Below are 16348 nucleotides of genomic sequence, written 5' to 3' on the forward strand. Positions count from 1 at the left end.
ATACGTCAAGGTGGATGACCGTAACTTGTTGAACCATGTGACTTGTTGAACCATGTGACTTGTTGAACCATGTGACTTGTTGAACCATGTGACATATTGAACCATGTGACTTGTTGAACCATGTGAGATGTTGAATCATGTAACTAGTTGACCCATGTGACTTGTTGAACCATGTGAGATGTTGAATCATGTAACTAGTTGACCCATGTGACTTGTTGAACCATGTGACTTGTTGAACCATGTGACATGTTGAACCATGTTACTTGTTGAACCATGTAACTTGTTGAACCATGTGACTTGTTGAACCATGTAACTTGTTGAACCATGTGACTTGTTGAACCATGTAACCTGTTGAACCATGTGACATATTGAACCATGTTACTTGTTGAACCATGTGAGATGTTGAATCATGTAACTAGTTGACCCATGTGACTTGTTGAACCATGTTACTTGTTGAACCATGTGACTTGTTGAACCATGTGACATGTTGAACCATGTAACTTGTTGAACCATGTAACTTGTTGAACCATGTGACTTGTTGAACCATGTGACTTGTTGAACCATGTTACTTGTTGAACCATGTGAGATGTTGAATCATGTAACTAGTTGACCCATGTGACTTGTTGAACCATGTGACATGTTGAACCATGTTACTTGTTGAACCATGTGACTTGTTGAACCATGTTACTTGTTGAACCATGTGACTTGTTGAACCATGTGACTTGTTGAACCATGTGACATGTTGAACCATGTTACTTGTTGAACCATGTGACTTGTTGAACCATGTGATTTGTTGAACCATGTGACTGACCGACAAGGACCTGACAGTGCTAGTGCAGGAGGATGACTTGAATTGAAACAACCAACTCTGGTCAGAGTGATAAAAGAAACTAATGTTGTTGCTGGCCAACCTTGACGTTGATTCACTTAACCATTTAAACCAACCAGCTGCAAAGGGATTGCAAGAACAGTATATTAAGACACGGTCCTGCTGCTCCTGGTTGCTTAATAATGTTTTGTAAACACTCTTTTCAAACATATTTAACCTACATGAATTTTTTTACAAACTATTTAGATACAAATATTTGATTTGGGTCAATAGGCATATCCTTTGTACTGTACATAATGGTGTTTTCAGTCATAAATAACAACAGCCCATGAGCTCAGATGTTTTGTCCACCCACGATTGCCTGGTAAGTTCAAATACCAACAATGGATGGACAAACTTATTACACAGTTGCTGGGGTAAACATGTCAATTCATAACACGTCTTCTCTTGTTCTGTCTCTCCTCCTGTGTCTCTTGCCTCACTGGTGTGTAGCTTTCTTTCCCTCAGGATAAAACCAGGGATATCACTCGAGATTCATGGATCAGAATCAGAAAGTGTTTTGTGCCATGTAAGTTTCACAAAAAACTAGGAGTTTGTTCTGGTCCGTTAGTGCAACAATTTTGCACAACAGAAATAAAAACAAATAAGAATAGTGGACCAAGCATAAAATCCGTAGACTGATCATGAATAAATTACAAAAATCTAGTTCAAAATATGTAATAAGGTGCTAGAATTGTCCAGTTGAGGGTTGTGTGTGTATGTGGGAAGCGAGCTATAGTCAGTTTGGCTCCAGGGGCATGTTCATGAGGCCTACTGCTGTTGGAAATAAACTGTTCTTGTGGCAAGAGGTTTTGGTCCTGATAGTCCTCAGCTTTCTACCAGATGAAAAAGTTCTGAATAGTCCAGTGTGAGAGGGATCAGCCCCAATCTTTGCCGCTCACCTCCGCGTCCTGGAGGTGTGCAGGTCTTGTAGAGATGGCAGTACTCTCGTTAAGTCCTGTGATCCTTGGCTTCTCGGGGCTGTGATAATGGGATGCAGCATGTCTCCAGTGAGGTGTGGAAGATATCCGTCAACACAGCAGAAAGCGGATTTAGGGTGGATGGGGAGACAACGTCAGGCCCTGCTGCTTTTCGAGGTTCTGTCTCTTGAATTCTATTAACGTCCCCCTCCAGGATTGAACGTTTTATTGTAGTGGCAGAAGTGAGGATGATTGGGATGGGTGATTGTGAATGGACCCCAATGGTGAGGGATTGGTGTTGATGACTGGACACACATGGAGAAGGAATGATATCAGGGCTGCCATTTTGTCTTTCAAATCTGCAGCAGAACTCATTCAGGTAATTGGCAAGTTGCAGCTCATTAATCGAGTGGGGGGATTTCGGCTTGTAGTTGGTTGGCCTCTCCAAACAGAAGCAGAGAGACCAACCAACTACAGTTGTTTGAGATCTGTTTTTTTAGTTTCTCTCTATACAGGCACTTGGATTCCTTCACTGCCTGACCAAAGCTGCATTTAGCCTCTCTGTTCCCTTCTCTGTCCCCACTACTGAACGCCTCCTCCTTTTCCAAACACAGCCATCTGAGTTTGGCTTTGAACCAGGGTTTGTCATTTTTAACTTACCCTGGTCTGTGTTGGTATGCAGCTATCCTCACAGAAGCTGATGTATGAGGTCATAGCATCAGTGTACTCATCTAGACCATTAGGTTAAAAGGAGGCTAAACCTCTTTTAGGGGGTCTGGACATACTCCCCAAAAGTATGTCCTCAAAACATTTTTTCATCATGTATTTTTAGAGCAACAATGGATGTAAAATAATGAAAATAAGGTTATTTTTTGTTAGGGTTGGCTAAAGGTATAAAAGTCTCATAGTGTTATACACCGATCTAATATGACTAGCTTAAATCGATCCAAATAAAGAAACAAAAGTTCACTCAGTCCCTATCCATCCAACACCAACAAAAGGCACAAAAATTGCTATATTATGTAACCAAAATACTTTGGTTAACTTTAGTTCATAGTAAATGAACATTTACATACATATTCTATTTCTAGACGCAAATTCTCTGAATAATTTCAAAACAGATTTAGTCATTGGTCTATTCATCTTGGAATGAAGTAATTAAAAATATATTATAATAAAAAAAGAAGCATTTAATAACCAGATCACTTGTCCTCTGAACATACGAAATACGTTGACTTCAAACCCAAATAAACATGTTTCTGTTAAACACGCACGGTTTTGCAACTGAGTTCCGTTGAAACCAATGAACTGAACATAACCAATCTCGTAGAACCCCTATATCGGTATATCCAACAGCAATTTAGAAATACACCTTTTTGTACCAAGTCATAATTTGATAAAATCATCAATGATTATTAGTGACATAAAATGTTTCGCTAGCATGTCATTAATGATAATTTCAGAAATTTCTGTTGCAAAAGAAATATGACTCCCTATTAACCACAACCTTCTAGGTAGGCAGGAAACCAGCCAGCCAGGAAACCAGCCGGCCAAACTTCAGTTCACAATGCGTACGTCATCCTCACGGCAATCATTTAAGCAGGCAGTGCTCTTGGTCTCTACAAACCTTGGATGGACTGCAAATATATTTGTTTATCTGTTCACCACAAATAATATCCAGAGGACATGACCTCGGTGTAGGCTACTCAGTGGTAGATACGCGCATACAACCACCTGCATACAGAATGGCACATATTATAAAGCCGCTTCTTTGGATCCTTGATGCTGATTGGAGCCGCTCCGAGCCGTGTCGTGTTGGCCGCCACAGTCTGACAGGTGCACGTGGCTTTCCAAATGATAAATCGTATTTATCCACTTGCACATCAATGCAAGGGTTAATTCAAGTTTAGCGGTTAAGCTGTCTGAACTCAGAATATGAGTTTCACTTTGAATTTGCATGTGCAGTGAAATCGGTCACAGCAAACAACGACATTTACCATTAGTGTTCATAAGATTCAGCTCTGACACTTGCTGGTGAATTGCTCATTGTTTACAGTACAATATTATGTAATGCAGTGTTTACAATCACCAGTGTTCAAATTACACCGAGAGCACAAATGACATAACTCACTGACAAGTCAACAAGCCCTCAATGAGATGAATCAAATGAGTCTGTCTTGGGCTACAGAAGCGATAACGTGTCCTGTAGGGGATACTCTAGAACTGGAGATGGGAAACTGTGACGTAATCAATAGCAGGAAACAGCACTATACAGAATGTGTAAGAATCCCCCACCCTTCTTGTCTGTCCTGGCAATGACCTCAATGCAGGAAAGGTCATCATAAACACAGAATTCGAGTAGGGAAATATTGTGAACATCAGCTATGAACTGTAGCATCAAAGTTCGAATGCAAATATGTCTCTGTTTGTTATGTAGTTTTACACAGGTGGGTGTGTCTGTGTGTAGGTGTTCTGTATGTGTGTGTGTATGTGTGTGTGTGTCTGTGTGTCTGTGTGTAGGTGTTCTGTGTGTGTGTGTGTGTGTGTGTGTGTGTGTATGTGTGTGTGTGTGTGTGTGTAGGTGTTCTGTGTGTGTGTGTCTAGGTGTTCTGTGTGTGTGTGTGTGTGTGTGTGTATGTGTGTGTAGGTGTTCTGTGTGTGTGTGTGTGTGTGTATTCACTCTGGGTCGTCATACTATCCTTGTGAGGACCAGATAGAAATACAAGGACAATTTGACTTTGTGGAGACATTTCACCAGAAAGATGCTAATTACGGTTAGGGCTAGGGAATTAGTAACATGGATTTCTGGGCAGGGTTAGCCCACAGGTCGCCATAAGGACAGAAAGACAAATGTCTGTGGTCCAGATCTATGTGCATGTGTAGGGACCTGATGTCCTGACAAAGATAGTAGAACTTTCCCACAGGAGACGTTGGCAGGTGTCCACTAGGAAAAGCTATGTTTTCATCTTTGTGTAAACTTACAATTGGTTCATGTTAGAATTGGGGTAATTATTTAGGTTTAGACATTACTAGTTAAGTTAGGTATTAAAGCTATGTTAAGTTTAGGTATAAATGTTAGGTTATCAAGGTAAAGGTTAGGTTTGGCATTAGGTCCAGGTAGGCTTAAAGGTTAGATTATTGATGTTACGTGTAGGGGAAGATTTGGGGTAGGTTATAGGGAATATGAATCACAATAATAGAATAAAAAATGTGTATGAGGGGGGACCTAGTGAATGACCTGCAGAGAGCTGGGACCAAAGTAACAAAGGCTACCATCAGTAACACACTACGCCGCCAGGGACTCAAATCCTGCAGTGCCAGACGTGTCCCCCTGCTTAAGCCAGTACATGTCCAGGCCTGTCTGAGGTTTGCTAGGGAGCATTTGGATGATCCAGAAGAGGATTGGGAGAATGTCATATAGTCAGATGAAACCAAAATAGAACTTTTTGGTAAAAACTCATCTCTTCGTGTTTGGAGGAGAAAGAATGCTGAGTTGCATCCAAAGAACACCATACCTTCTGTGAAGCATGGGGGTGGAAACATCATGCTTTGGGGCTGTTTTTCTGCAAAGGGACCAGGACAACTGATCTGTGTAAAGGAAAGAATGAATGGGGCCATGTATCGTGAGATTTTGAGTGATAACCTCCTTCCATCCGCAAGGGCATTGAAGATGAAACGTGGCTGGGTCTTTCAGCATGACAATGATTCCAAACACACCGCCCGGGCAACGAAGAAGTGGCTTCGTAAGAAGCATTTCAAGGTCCTGGAGTGGCCTAGCCATTCACCAGATCTCAACCCCATAGAAAATCTTTGAGGTTGAGATCTTTGGACAGCCCCAAAACATCACTGCTCTAGAGGAGATCTGCATGGAGGAATGGGCCAAAATACCAGCAACAGTGTGTGAAAACCTTGTGAAGCCTTACAGAAAACGTTTGACCTCTGTCATTGCCAACAAAGGGTATATAACTAAGTATTGAGATTAACTTTTGTTATTGTCCAAATACTTATTTTCCATCATAATTTACCAATAAATTCATAAAAAATCCTACAATGTGATTTTCATCTTTTTAAGTGGGTGAACTTGCACAATTGGTGGCTGACTAAATACTTTTTTGCCCCACTGTACCTTGGTAAACAGTGATTAAACAAAGATTAAACCATTAACAAAATCGGGACATTTCCCCTGACCCCAGTTTTTGAAAGGCAATTTTTTTGGCTTTAGTATTAGGTTTAGGGTAAAACCTAGAATTAAGATTGAGGATAGCCATTAGTGGATGGATTTAGGGTTGGGAGTTAGGGTAAGATTTAGGTTTAGGTTAATGTTTAGGATGAGGTTTAGGTTTGTTGTTTGTGTTATGGTTAGGGGTAGTACATTTTTTATTTTATTTTCATTATGAAACAGGGCCATTTGTACAGCTAAGTTTCACATGTGTGTGTGTGTGTGTGTGTGTGTGCGTGTGTGTCTGTGTGAGTCAGACAGAGAGTGTGTGTGTTCCCCGAGGCCTGGAACTCAGCCAGAGGGGATGTGAATCTTAGGACTGACATGCTCAGCCACCTATTTCCAGTAACACTCCTCCTCCTCTGCCTGCTCTCCTCCCTCTTTCTTTTTTCTTTGTTCCTTCTCTTCCCCCTTTCAGCTTGCCCAACCCAACGTGTTGTTTGCTGGTGGGACCTGAAAGGACTATGATGACGTTGTTCTTGATTGACAGGCTCACTGCCCAATGCCGTCAGATGTGAATATTAATGTAGTCTCCTCGTTCAACTTCCTGTTTACAAGATGCATGGCAAAGACTGTTTATGATTTATGCAATTATGATATGGTATCATACAAACACAATCAGTCACATTTTCATATGGAATTTGTTTAGGCTTTATGTTTTAATATAGATTTATTTATTTATTTGCATGCAAAGAAATCTTAAAACAATACTGTGCAACGTGTATGAGTTGAAAACAAGACAACATATTCCAATATAGCAAGCAAGTTTATTCATATAGCACAATTCATACATAGAAGCAATTCAATGTGCTTCACGAAGAAAAAGAAAAATTATGTAAATACAATAGCATAAAAACAAATACTCAAATGAAAACATCAAAACAACATCATAATTATAAAACATAGAATAAGAAAATAGAAATAGAATAAAAACAGGATAAAAACATAGGAAGCTATAAAAGCTGTAAGGCTAAACAACGTGGAAAATAATTGAAAATATTTTGAGTGATCATTGCCTGGAAAATATGACTAAGTCTAAATTAATCACAAATGAAATGTAATTATATTGCTCCATCCTACCAGGATTAATTCAGGTGTTGCCTGCCAATTACAAACTTCCTGCAAGCACATTTTAATGATAGCTATTGTGTCCGGTTACATCACATCTTAGATTTCTTAGCATGGGGAAAATCCCATGCCAAAACCATAGAGTACAGTGACAGGTCCCAAATGGCAGCCCATTCTCAGTGCAGCGCACTTCCATAGTTTTGTCAGCGCTGAGTGAATTGTGTGGCGGATCACTGGTGTCCATGTGTATTTATTTGGAGATGTATTTCTGTATTTCTATGAACTGAACTAAATCCAAATGTAAACAGGAAATGTTGTTTGTTTTACCCACAAGGGACAGTCATAACAGTCTTGGTAACTGGTCTCAGAACTGCCCCTGGTCTTGATTTGTCATGTTATCACTCAGCAACGCTGTCAGGTATTTCACTTCCTCTAATGACGGACAACTGTGCTGATACATGTCAACAACATGTCTTGATACACACACACACAGATTTATAGTACACAAAAACACAAATCATACACACATCAAGGGACACTGATGGAAAGTACCCAGCACAACCTCAGCCACTCAGCTGCCTGGTAAATGATATGACACAACCACTCAGCAACAGGAACAGGTCAGAAAAGAGAACTCATTACCATACAACCTTTGGAAGGAGAAATGTCTGCTGAGAATACCTGCCCAGGTCCCAAATGGCATCCTGGTACCCAATTGGTGTGCAGCATTACACCTGAGCCCTATTCACTCTTTAGTTCACTACTTTTGATGAAAAGACCTGAGTATGACGGCAGCTGCGTCGAAAATGACACTCCATTCCTAAGGGCCCTTGTGGTATTTGGCCCCTGTGGTATTTGGCCCCTGTGGTATTTGGCAGCACCAGATTAGGCCAAGGGCTCTGGTGAAAGCCAACAGACTCACAGCAGTTACAGTTGGGCAGTGGCAACAGAGGTACTGTAGACTGACAGCACTGTAGATACCGCAGACTGACGGCACTGTAGATACCGTAGACTGACGGCACTGTAGATAGCGTAGACTGACGGCTGTGTAGATACCGTAGACTGACGGCACTGTAGATACCGTAGACTGATGGCACTGTGGATACCGTAGACTGACGGCACTGTAGATACCGTAGACTGATGGCACTGTAGATACCGTAGACTGATGGCACTGTGGATACCGTAGACTGACGGCACTGTGGATACCGTAGACTGACGGCACTGTAGATAGCGTAGACTGACGGCACTGTAGATACCGTAGACTGACGGCACTGTAGATACCGTAGACTGATGGCACTGTAGATACCGTAGACTGAAGGCACTGTAGATACCGTAGACTGACGGCACTGTAGATACCGTAGACTGAAGGCAGTGTAGATACCGTAGACTGACAGCACTGTAGATACCGTAGACTGACGGCACTGTAGATACCGTAGACTGACGGCACTGTAGATACCATAGACTGACGGCACTGTAGATACCGTAGACTGACGGCACTGTAGATAGCGTAGACTGACGGCACTGTAGATACCGTAGGGGAACATTCTCTGACTGTCAGACTTCTTGCTGCAAAACCACTGAGGTTACAGTAGACTTCCTGGATGTTTTCTGCTGTAGGGCTGAGGGCAGGCAGGCACAGGCTGCTTGTACTCAGCTGCTAGTACAGATTGCTAGGCCGCGGGGGAGAGTGTTGTGGGGGAGGGAGACAGATGACGAGCCAGCATAGACCAAAAAGGTCAGATTTTGACCCCAACTGTGAACACCCTGACCACCATCGGCATCGTCATCTGCCAGAACAGTGACATCACCGTCTCTGGTCTCTCACCCAGATTCTGGACTATGCCCCTGTAAACCGTTCTACCCCTCTTCCTTTCTCCCTCTTTCTCTCTCTACTACTCCCTTTCTCTCTCTGCACCTCTTTTTCAATCTGCCTTTCTTTACCTCTCAATTCAATTTCAAATGTAAGGGCTTTATCGGCATGGAAACGTTTGTTCACGTTGACATAGTAACATCTACAACACACGCACACACACACGCGTACACACACAAGCGTACACACACACAGACACACACAGTTCCATTACACAGCATCTTCTGAACAGTTTAACCACACTCAGTACATCACAGAAGAGTGTTTTTTTCTCTCAAAGGTTACTGCATCACTTCACTGAGAATAGTCTTGAAGATGTCACACTCATACACCTACACACATCTACTCACGCCTAACACGTCAGACACACTCACACACACCTAAAACGGCATACCTCACTTCTGCTTTTAATTCTACAGGTGCGCAGTTAAAGGGGAACTAAAGCAGTTAAACATCAATATCTGGGCAGCATTGTTTTGATTTTGCATTGTCTACTTTGTAAACTTTACTAAGCAAAATAGCCATCTGGCACTTAGCTAAAATCCCACAGAAGCGTATTCTCAAGCACTTGAATAGCTTGTAGTGTAGCTTGTCTTTTGGGGAGTGGAAGTTCTGTTTTAAAAAGAAAGAATGTGAAAAAAATGTGTCGCATTTCTACACAAAAGGACTAACGGTACTTGTTCAGGCTTTAGCCTTTTACGATATGGATGACTGTCCAATAACACGATCAGGTGCAGCAAAGAAAGACCTAGCAAAGCTTCCCCCAGCTCAAACCAGAGCAACACACCTTGTCCCCCAGAGAACCATGCACAGACCTCTGGAGGGGCAGGGGCCAAACCCAAAAAAGGGCACCCCCAAAGATTTTTTACAATAATACATATAATAAATACCTACACTCATAAGAGAAACAGACAAACTGTTTAATGGATAACAGCAATACATATTCCTTCTATATAATATATGCATGTGCATCTGACCAATAAGTTAGCTGAGCTTCCTTCCTTTCATATGTACCACTTTATTGTATATTACAATGTGAAAAGGTACACAATGCCAAGAGTATTTTGGCCGTAATTAACTGTGACACTCAGGAGAACTAATTATCAATTAAGCAACAGACAATGAGCTTCCAGGACAGGAAACAATCCAAAAGACTGCACCCGCATGGTTTGAACCTGACCACAACCTCCAGCATGCCTACACCGCAATGATCAAAAAGAGAATAACAGCCTAAAGCAGGGGTGGCAAACTTTTGGTTCAAGGCCGAAACAGGGATTTTGAAGTTCAACAGAGGGCAGCACATTTTTATTTTATGTAAAATGTGTTTGTCAAAATGTTGGCCAGTAAAACATCATTATGGACACACTTACAAGTCTATAGTAATTATTATGTACTTTAGATCAAGTTTGAGATGTTTACTAATAGAGGGTTGGAGTGCTTTTAATAATCACAAAAAAACAAATTGGGAAGGATTGAATCGTATTTATAATAACATTTGCAAATATATACAGTGAGGGAAAAAAAGTATTTGGTCCCCTGCTGATTTTGTACATTTGCCCACTGACAAAGATATGATCAGTCTATAATTTTAATGGTAGGTTTATTTGAACAGTGAGAGACAGAATAACAACAACAAAAAATCCAGAAAACACATGTCAGAACTGTTGACCTGCATTTTAATGAGTGAAATAAGTATTGAACCCCTCTGCAAAACATGACTTAGTACTTGGTAGCAAAACCCTTGTTGGCAATCACAGAGGTCAGACGTTTCTTGTAGTTGGCCACCAGGTTTGCACACATCTCAGGAGGGATTTTGTCCCACTCCTCTTTGCAGATCTTCTCCAAGTCATTAAGGTTTCGAGGCTGACGTTTGGCAACTTGAACCTTCAGCTCCCTCCACAGATTTTCTATGGGATTAAGGTCTGGAGATTGGCTAGGCCATTCCAGGACCTTAATAAAACAATAAATGTGTAAATAATATTTTGGTTTCTTTGGGTCTTGTCATTATTACTCTTTCCTTATTTGTTGTATGTATTTTAAATTATTTAATACAATCAGTAGCATGTTCTCTGGTTTTATGTAGACCCCGGGTAGAGTGAATGAGGATCCTAATAAACTAAACCAGAGGGAAGAGTGCCCCCTACTGGCCCTCCAACACCACTTCCAACTGCATCAGGTCTCCCCTGCAGGACCAACCCTGCTGTCCGCAATGTAACGCAACCGGCTGGGCTGTGATAGCAGCTGTTAGGCCATAGTCCTTGTGCATGGTCCTGAGCTCAGGTTCTCCTTGAGTTAGTGAACTAGAGAAAAGCGACATTAAATACGACAGACTAAACGTCCTTGCTCCCACCAGCCTAGACTTTTTTAGTTATTCGAAACACGTCTGTTTTTGTTTTCTACATGCTTATTAATTGCGCTTAACTCGTGTCCTAGTTCTTAATTAGTCCCTATATTGTAGTGGATGAAAACCAGAAGTGTTTCGGCCCTGCTTGACCAGAGATGTATCCTCACAAAGCCAACTGATCCCGCAAGCGCACAGATATCCATAATCAGGTAGCTTTGAGATGCCATCAGGTGCCTACCCCTGCTCAGGAGTAATCAAACCTCCCCTGAGACCTTCAGCAGTCCAAAGTATTTCATTTATTCCAAAGCTAGCACAACTTTTTGTACTTATCATCAAACCATCAAGCCCTTGAAATTGTTAATAAAGGGAGGTTGTTCAAAGCTACAACACAACTGTGAAACGTCTTGGAGTCCCCGGGAAACAAAGCGTTAGTATAATTTCCATCAGCCTGAGGGCGACCTCTACTGGCAGAAATGTAATAATGCTAATGCTGTATGCAAACCGATGCTCTTCAGGATGTATAATCAATACTGGAAATGTACAACCAAGTCCCTGACTTTAGAAAAGTGAAAATGTCCTATACATTTTTTTAAGATCTAGGGTTCATATTTCTAAAGTATCAAGTCAGACCAAAATAAGTCAGTGTGGTCTATTGATTATTTTGGTCTAGTCGACAACAGCGGAGCCCTCCCAGTCAGGTAGCTGCAGGGCTAGCTAACGAAACGCTAGCAGTTTGAGACTGGAAAGGGTTTGAAAACGGTTTGACTGGATAGAATTTGTACGATGGCATCGCAGCCTCCTCCTAAACCGTGGGAAAGGCGGATTCCGGGAACGGCCATGAGTGCGCCAGTCAACTATCGGTAAACGAATTTTATTGCTCAATATAGATAGTTGGGTTGTTGTGAACTAGCTAGCTAGCTAGCTAAGCCAGGGCCTGTTTATTTTTTCAACTTAGTGTTGCGTTTGAGTGGCTAAATATATAACTTACTGTCACAACAGGATTTCAAAATTTTACAGTAGTTCAAAGGTAAACTACTGCAATGTTTTCAATACAATTCAGTAGCTCTATATTGCGTTACAGTAATCTCTAGCTAGCTAGCTACTATCGTGTGACTATCGGGTTGTTTGTTTTGCTAGTAATGTACAGTAGTAGCTATATCTACCTAGCTAGGTGGAAATGGTAGCTAAACCATAACAACCAGGCAGCATTCATAGACCGCTGTTTTCACTTTAGTTACGTATGTAACATGCTTCTGACTTGAAAACATTGAATCGCAGTCCTGAGAAAAGTTTATAGGAAGCATCCCTACAAATATATCCCATTATGGGGTCAGTCAGAGCATAAACATCACCATCAATGTCATCTGCCGTTTTAAGACAGCTGGGTAGGATTTCCTACCTGCTACCATTTTAATTGGCTCATTCCTCCTGGTGACCTGGTTTGACAGGAAGGATCAGTTAATTAAGTTTAAAGTCCTGCTCGCTTAACTGAAAACAAAATGGAGGACCCCTTCAATTGTGCCTTTCCACTGCAGTCCCTTATCCATTGTCATTCCCCTCTTTCCAAACTCCCAGGTCGACCGACTTCGTCCCAACAGGACCGCCCGGCCCGCCAGTGTTGACACGGGTGGTGCCCCCGGTCCCCCCTCGCCCAGCTCAATCCGTCCAGTCCTACCGCCCGTCCTACGGCTCGTCCTACTCCTACAGCCCCTATGGGAGCTCCAGCCTGTACGGCGGAGGCTACAGCCCCTATGGCGGTGGCTACCCCCTGGGAGTGGGGCTCGGCGGCGGCCCGGGCTACAGCCGCTTTGGCCCAGCCGGCGGCGAAGAGGCGGCGCCCAGCCGCTTTGTCCAACAGGCGGAGGAGAGCAGCCGCGGCGCCTTCCAGTCCATCGAGAGCATCGTCCAGGCCTTCACGTCGGTCAGCATGATGCTGGACGCCACCTTCTCGGCTGTCTACAACAGCTTCCGCGCCGTGCTGGACGTGGCCAACCACCTCACCAGGCTGCGGATGCACTTCGCCAAGGTGCTGTCGGCCTTCGCCCTGGTGCGCACCCTGAGGTACCTGTACCGCCGCATACAGGCCATGCTGGGGCTGAGAGTGGACGCCGAGGCAGAGGACCTGTGGGCGGACAGTGAAGGGGCTGCCCTGGCCACACGTGGGCTGGAGGACCCCAGGGCCGGAGCGGTCAAGTCCTGGCCCATCTTTCTGTTCCTGGCTGTGGTCCTGGGGGGGCCCTATCTCATCTGGAAGTTGTTGAGCTCTGCCCAGGGGCCCGAGGAAAGTGGTGAGGCCCCTTGCTGTGATTGTGTTCATCTTAGCTGCTAGCTTTTCTCCCTTTGTGCTTGGATGAAAATTATTTTGCGACAGCAACTGCATTTTAGTTTCTTCATTTACTAGTCAGCACCTCATCAAAACACTCTTCTTCGAGAATTTCTACTCCATTATTAATGATTATAGGGAGTGTATGTTTTGATTGGTTGGTTCATTAATTTCATTGCCATGCAGTCACCAACTGGGCCGCTGGAGAAGATGACCATGTGGTTGCCAGGGCAGAGTTCGATTTCACAGCCGCGTCAGAGGACGAGATTTCCCTGAATGCAGGGGACATGCTCAACCTGGCCCCTAAAGGTAAGGACGACGAGCTGTTCTGCATATTAAGGTTAAAAACGTCATCCATCTGAAAAGTCCCACCTTGCAAACCAATCATTGGCTTAGAAAAAAAAACTCTAGCCAATCGAAGTAGGCAGAGCAGTGTGTCCCCCTCCCTAAACAGCCTGCGTGCAACAACGTGGGACATTTCAGGTAGATGATCATGTGACTGTTTTTCCACGTTACATTGCTGTATTCACTGCTAGTTAACTATGCTCAATACGAGAGTTGAGTTGTTATGTATGAACCATTCTAACTTGCTAGCCAGGTCAGGGCGTCTGCCCACAATCCAGTTTAGGTCAAGGATGTGTAAGTACATAGAAGATAATTGACTATTTAAACCTGTTTTGAACATTTTCATCTACTTTGGACTATACACACAAAAACCTGCGCCTCTTTCGTCCCCCGCACATGTGCAGAGCAACAGCCCAGGGTCCGCGGGTGGCTGTTAGCCAGTGTGGATGGCCAGACGACAGGCCTCGTCCCAGCCAACTATGTCAAGGTCCTGGGAAAGAGGAGAGGCAGGAGACACACAGAGCTGGAGAGGCTGGCGCAGGCCCAGCGAGGGAATCAGCCTGGCGCCACATTCCAAGCCCCCCAGGTTGCAGGCGCGGCTCCTACTCTAGCCCCAGGCTTGGTTTCAGGCCTAGGCCCTGACAGAGCTGTCCCTGTAGTTGTTCCGGAGGAGCTGCTGGAGTCCGTATACAGGGAAGCACCGATTGGTGATGGCAGTGTAGCCATGGGTGGGGCCTGTAGTCTGGGGGCGGGGTCCAGTAACAGCACAGCTCCTAGCTCGGTAATCACTATACCAGGGAAGATTGACTTGTGATTTCTGACTTTGTGTGTTTGCGAGTGTAAATGTGGGAGCGTTTAATGTACAGGTTTTTTCACACACGTCCATCTGCAGTTTGAACTATTTGGCGTGGCTATGTCTGGTCCAGCCGTGAGAGACCAGCCGGTCTTCGTCCAGTCGGTTTGCACCTTGAAATTTGTGAGACCATGGAAATGGACACTTTTTACTAAAGCCTGCTAAGATATAAGCCTTTATTCATAATGCATTTCGGCGGAGAAATATTGGTTTGACATCGGTTTAGCCTTTTAATGAATGAATGTTTAAATGGAGAAAACACATAGCCTAGTGTTTAAATGGGTGGGCCAGTAACTGAAAGGTCACCGGTTTGCATCCCAAAACCAACAATGTTAAAAAATATATTTATATATACATTTCAATGACTGATTGACCACCTGGGGCAAGTCCCATTAACCTAATGGCTCATGTGAACCTACAACCTACCAGTGTAAATGGGTAGATTTGATTCTACTCTAAATCAGACGTATATGTAAACTGCACTTCTCTGACTCTTAACATGCTTTTTGAATGCAGCCCTGATTAATGAATGTTTTGTAGTATCTACTGCCTGGCAACACAGGGTTTTTTCTAGAATCCTTGGATTACGGTTTAGAGCTCCGTTGATTTGGTAGACATTTCATTGGATGGTAAGGCTGGAAGATAAGGTGTTGATTACACAGGTGAAAGTACAGGTGTCTGTCAAGTGACTATTTGGCAATTGGTGTTTAGGGGAGCCATGTCTTGATCTAACTGAATAACTTGGTGTTGTTGTCAGTGGTTTTGCACACCATCCTTTTTTCTTAATTCTTGCCAGAATTATTGAATTAAGAACCAATTAGGAGCACTAATAGATGATGAAAATATTGGGGAGAATATTCCCATGTTTAAGATGGGACAATGACAAGCCATATTATTGTTTCTGAAATTCACTGATATTAAATTCACAAGCCTTGAAATTATTCCTCATAAACTGTTTAGTTCCAAATTCCTGTTTGTTCCAAGTTAAGTTTGGGTTCAAATGTAATGCCTCAATTTTTAAATAATTGTAAATGGTTGTAATGTTTTTGGTTTAAGTTAATGTTTCTAATGGATTCTAATGGAGTCTAAGTTAAATGTCTTGTCAATTTCTTACAGGGATGTTTTGAATTTGCAGTTGTTAACCATCCTTATCCAGTTAGTTGTGACTGAAATTAGAGAAAATCGAAATGTTTTGTATCCCTGTGAGAACTGAAATGGCTGCTCATCGTAGGTGGCACTTTTTCAGGTTAAAAACTGTAATTATGTACATAAATACTTATAATTATTTTAGAAATAAACATTTTCAAGAACTAAGAAGTGGCTATTGTCCTGTTTTAGTTTTACTGAGAAATTAAAAGTATACATTCTACTTCACAACATTCATTCTGTTGATGACCACCTTGATTGTTTTACATAATTTGTAGTCGTAAAACACGTAATAACGTGCAATCATATTACGGTCTTTAAAACGGCAGCGAACCTCCTGCTAGATACAAAAAGAGCACTTCCGTTGCTAAGCAACCCCGGGACGCTGGGCC

The 16348-nt window shown here is 42.8% G+C and overlaps 1 protein-coding gene across 1 annotated transcript; it reads left to right on the forward strand.

The window, feature by feature from the left end:
• Positions 1 to 11743: 11743 nt before the first annotated feature.
• pex13 (peroxisomal biogenesis factor 13) lies at positions 11744 to 16118 on the forward strand. Its single transcript, XM_010867810.4, has 4 exons — positions 11744 to 12149; positions 12865 to 13577; positions 13799 to 13921; positions 14362 to 16118. Exons 1-4 carry the CDS (start codon positions 12073 to 12075, stop codon positions 14769 to 14771), a joined length of 1323 nt encoding a protein of 440 aa, XP_010866112.3. The 5' UTR covers positions 11744 to 12072; the 3' UTR covers positions 14772 to 16118.
• The last annotated feature ends 230 nt before the right edge of the window (positions 16119 to 16348 follow it).

The sequence above is a fragment of the Esox lucius genome, chromosome 5 (genome assembly GCF_011004845.1).
Source record: "Esox lucius isolate fEsoLuc1 chromosome 5, fEsoLuc1.pri, whole genome shotgun sequence".
Taxonomy (NCBI): Eukaryota; Metazoa; Chordata; class Actinopteri; order Esociformes; family Esocidae; genus Esox; species Esox lucius.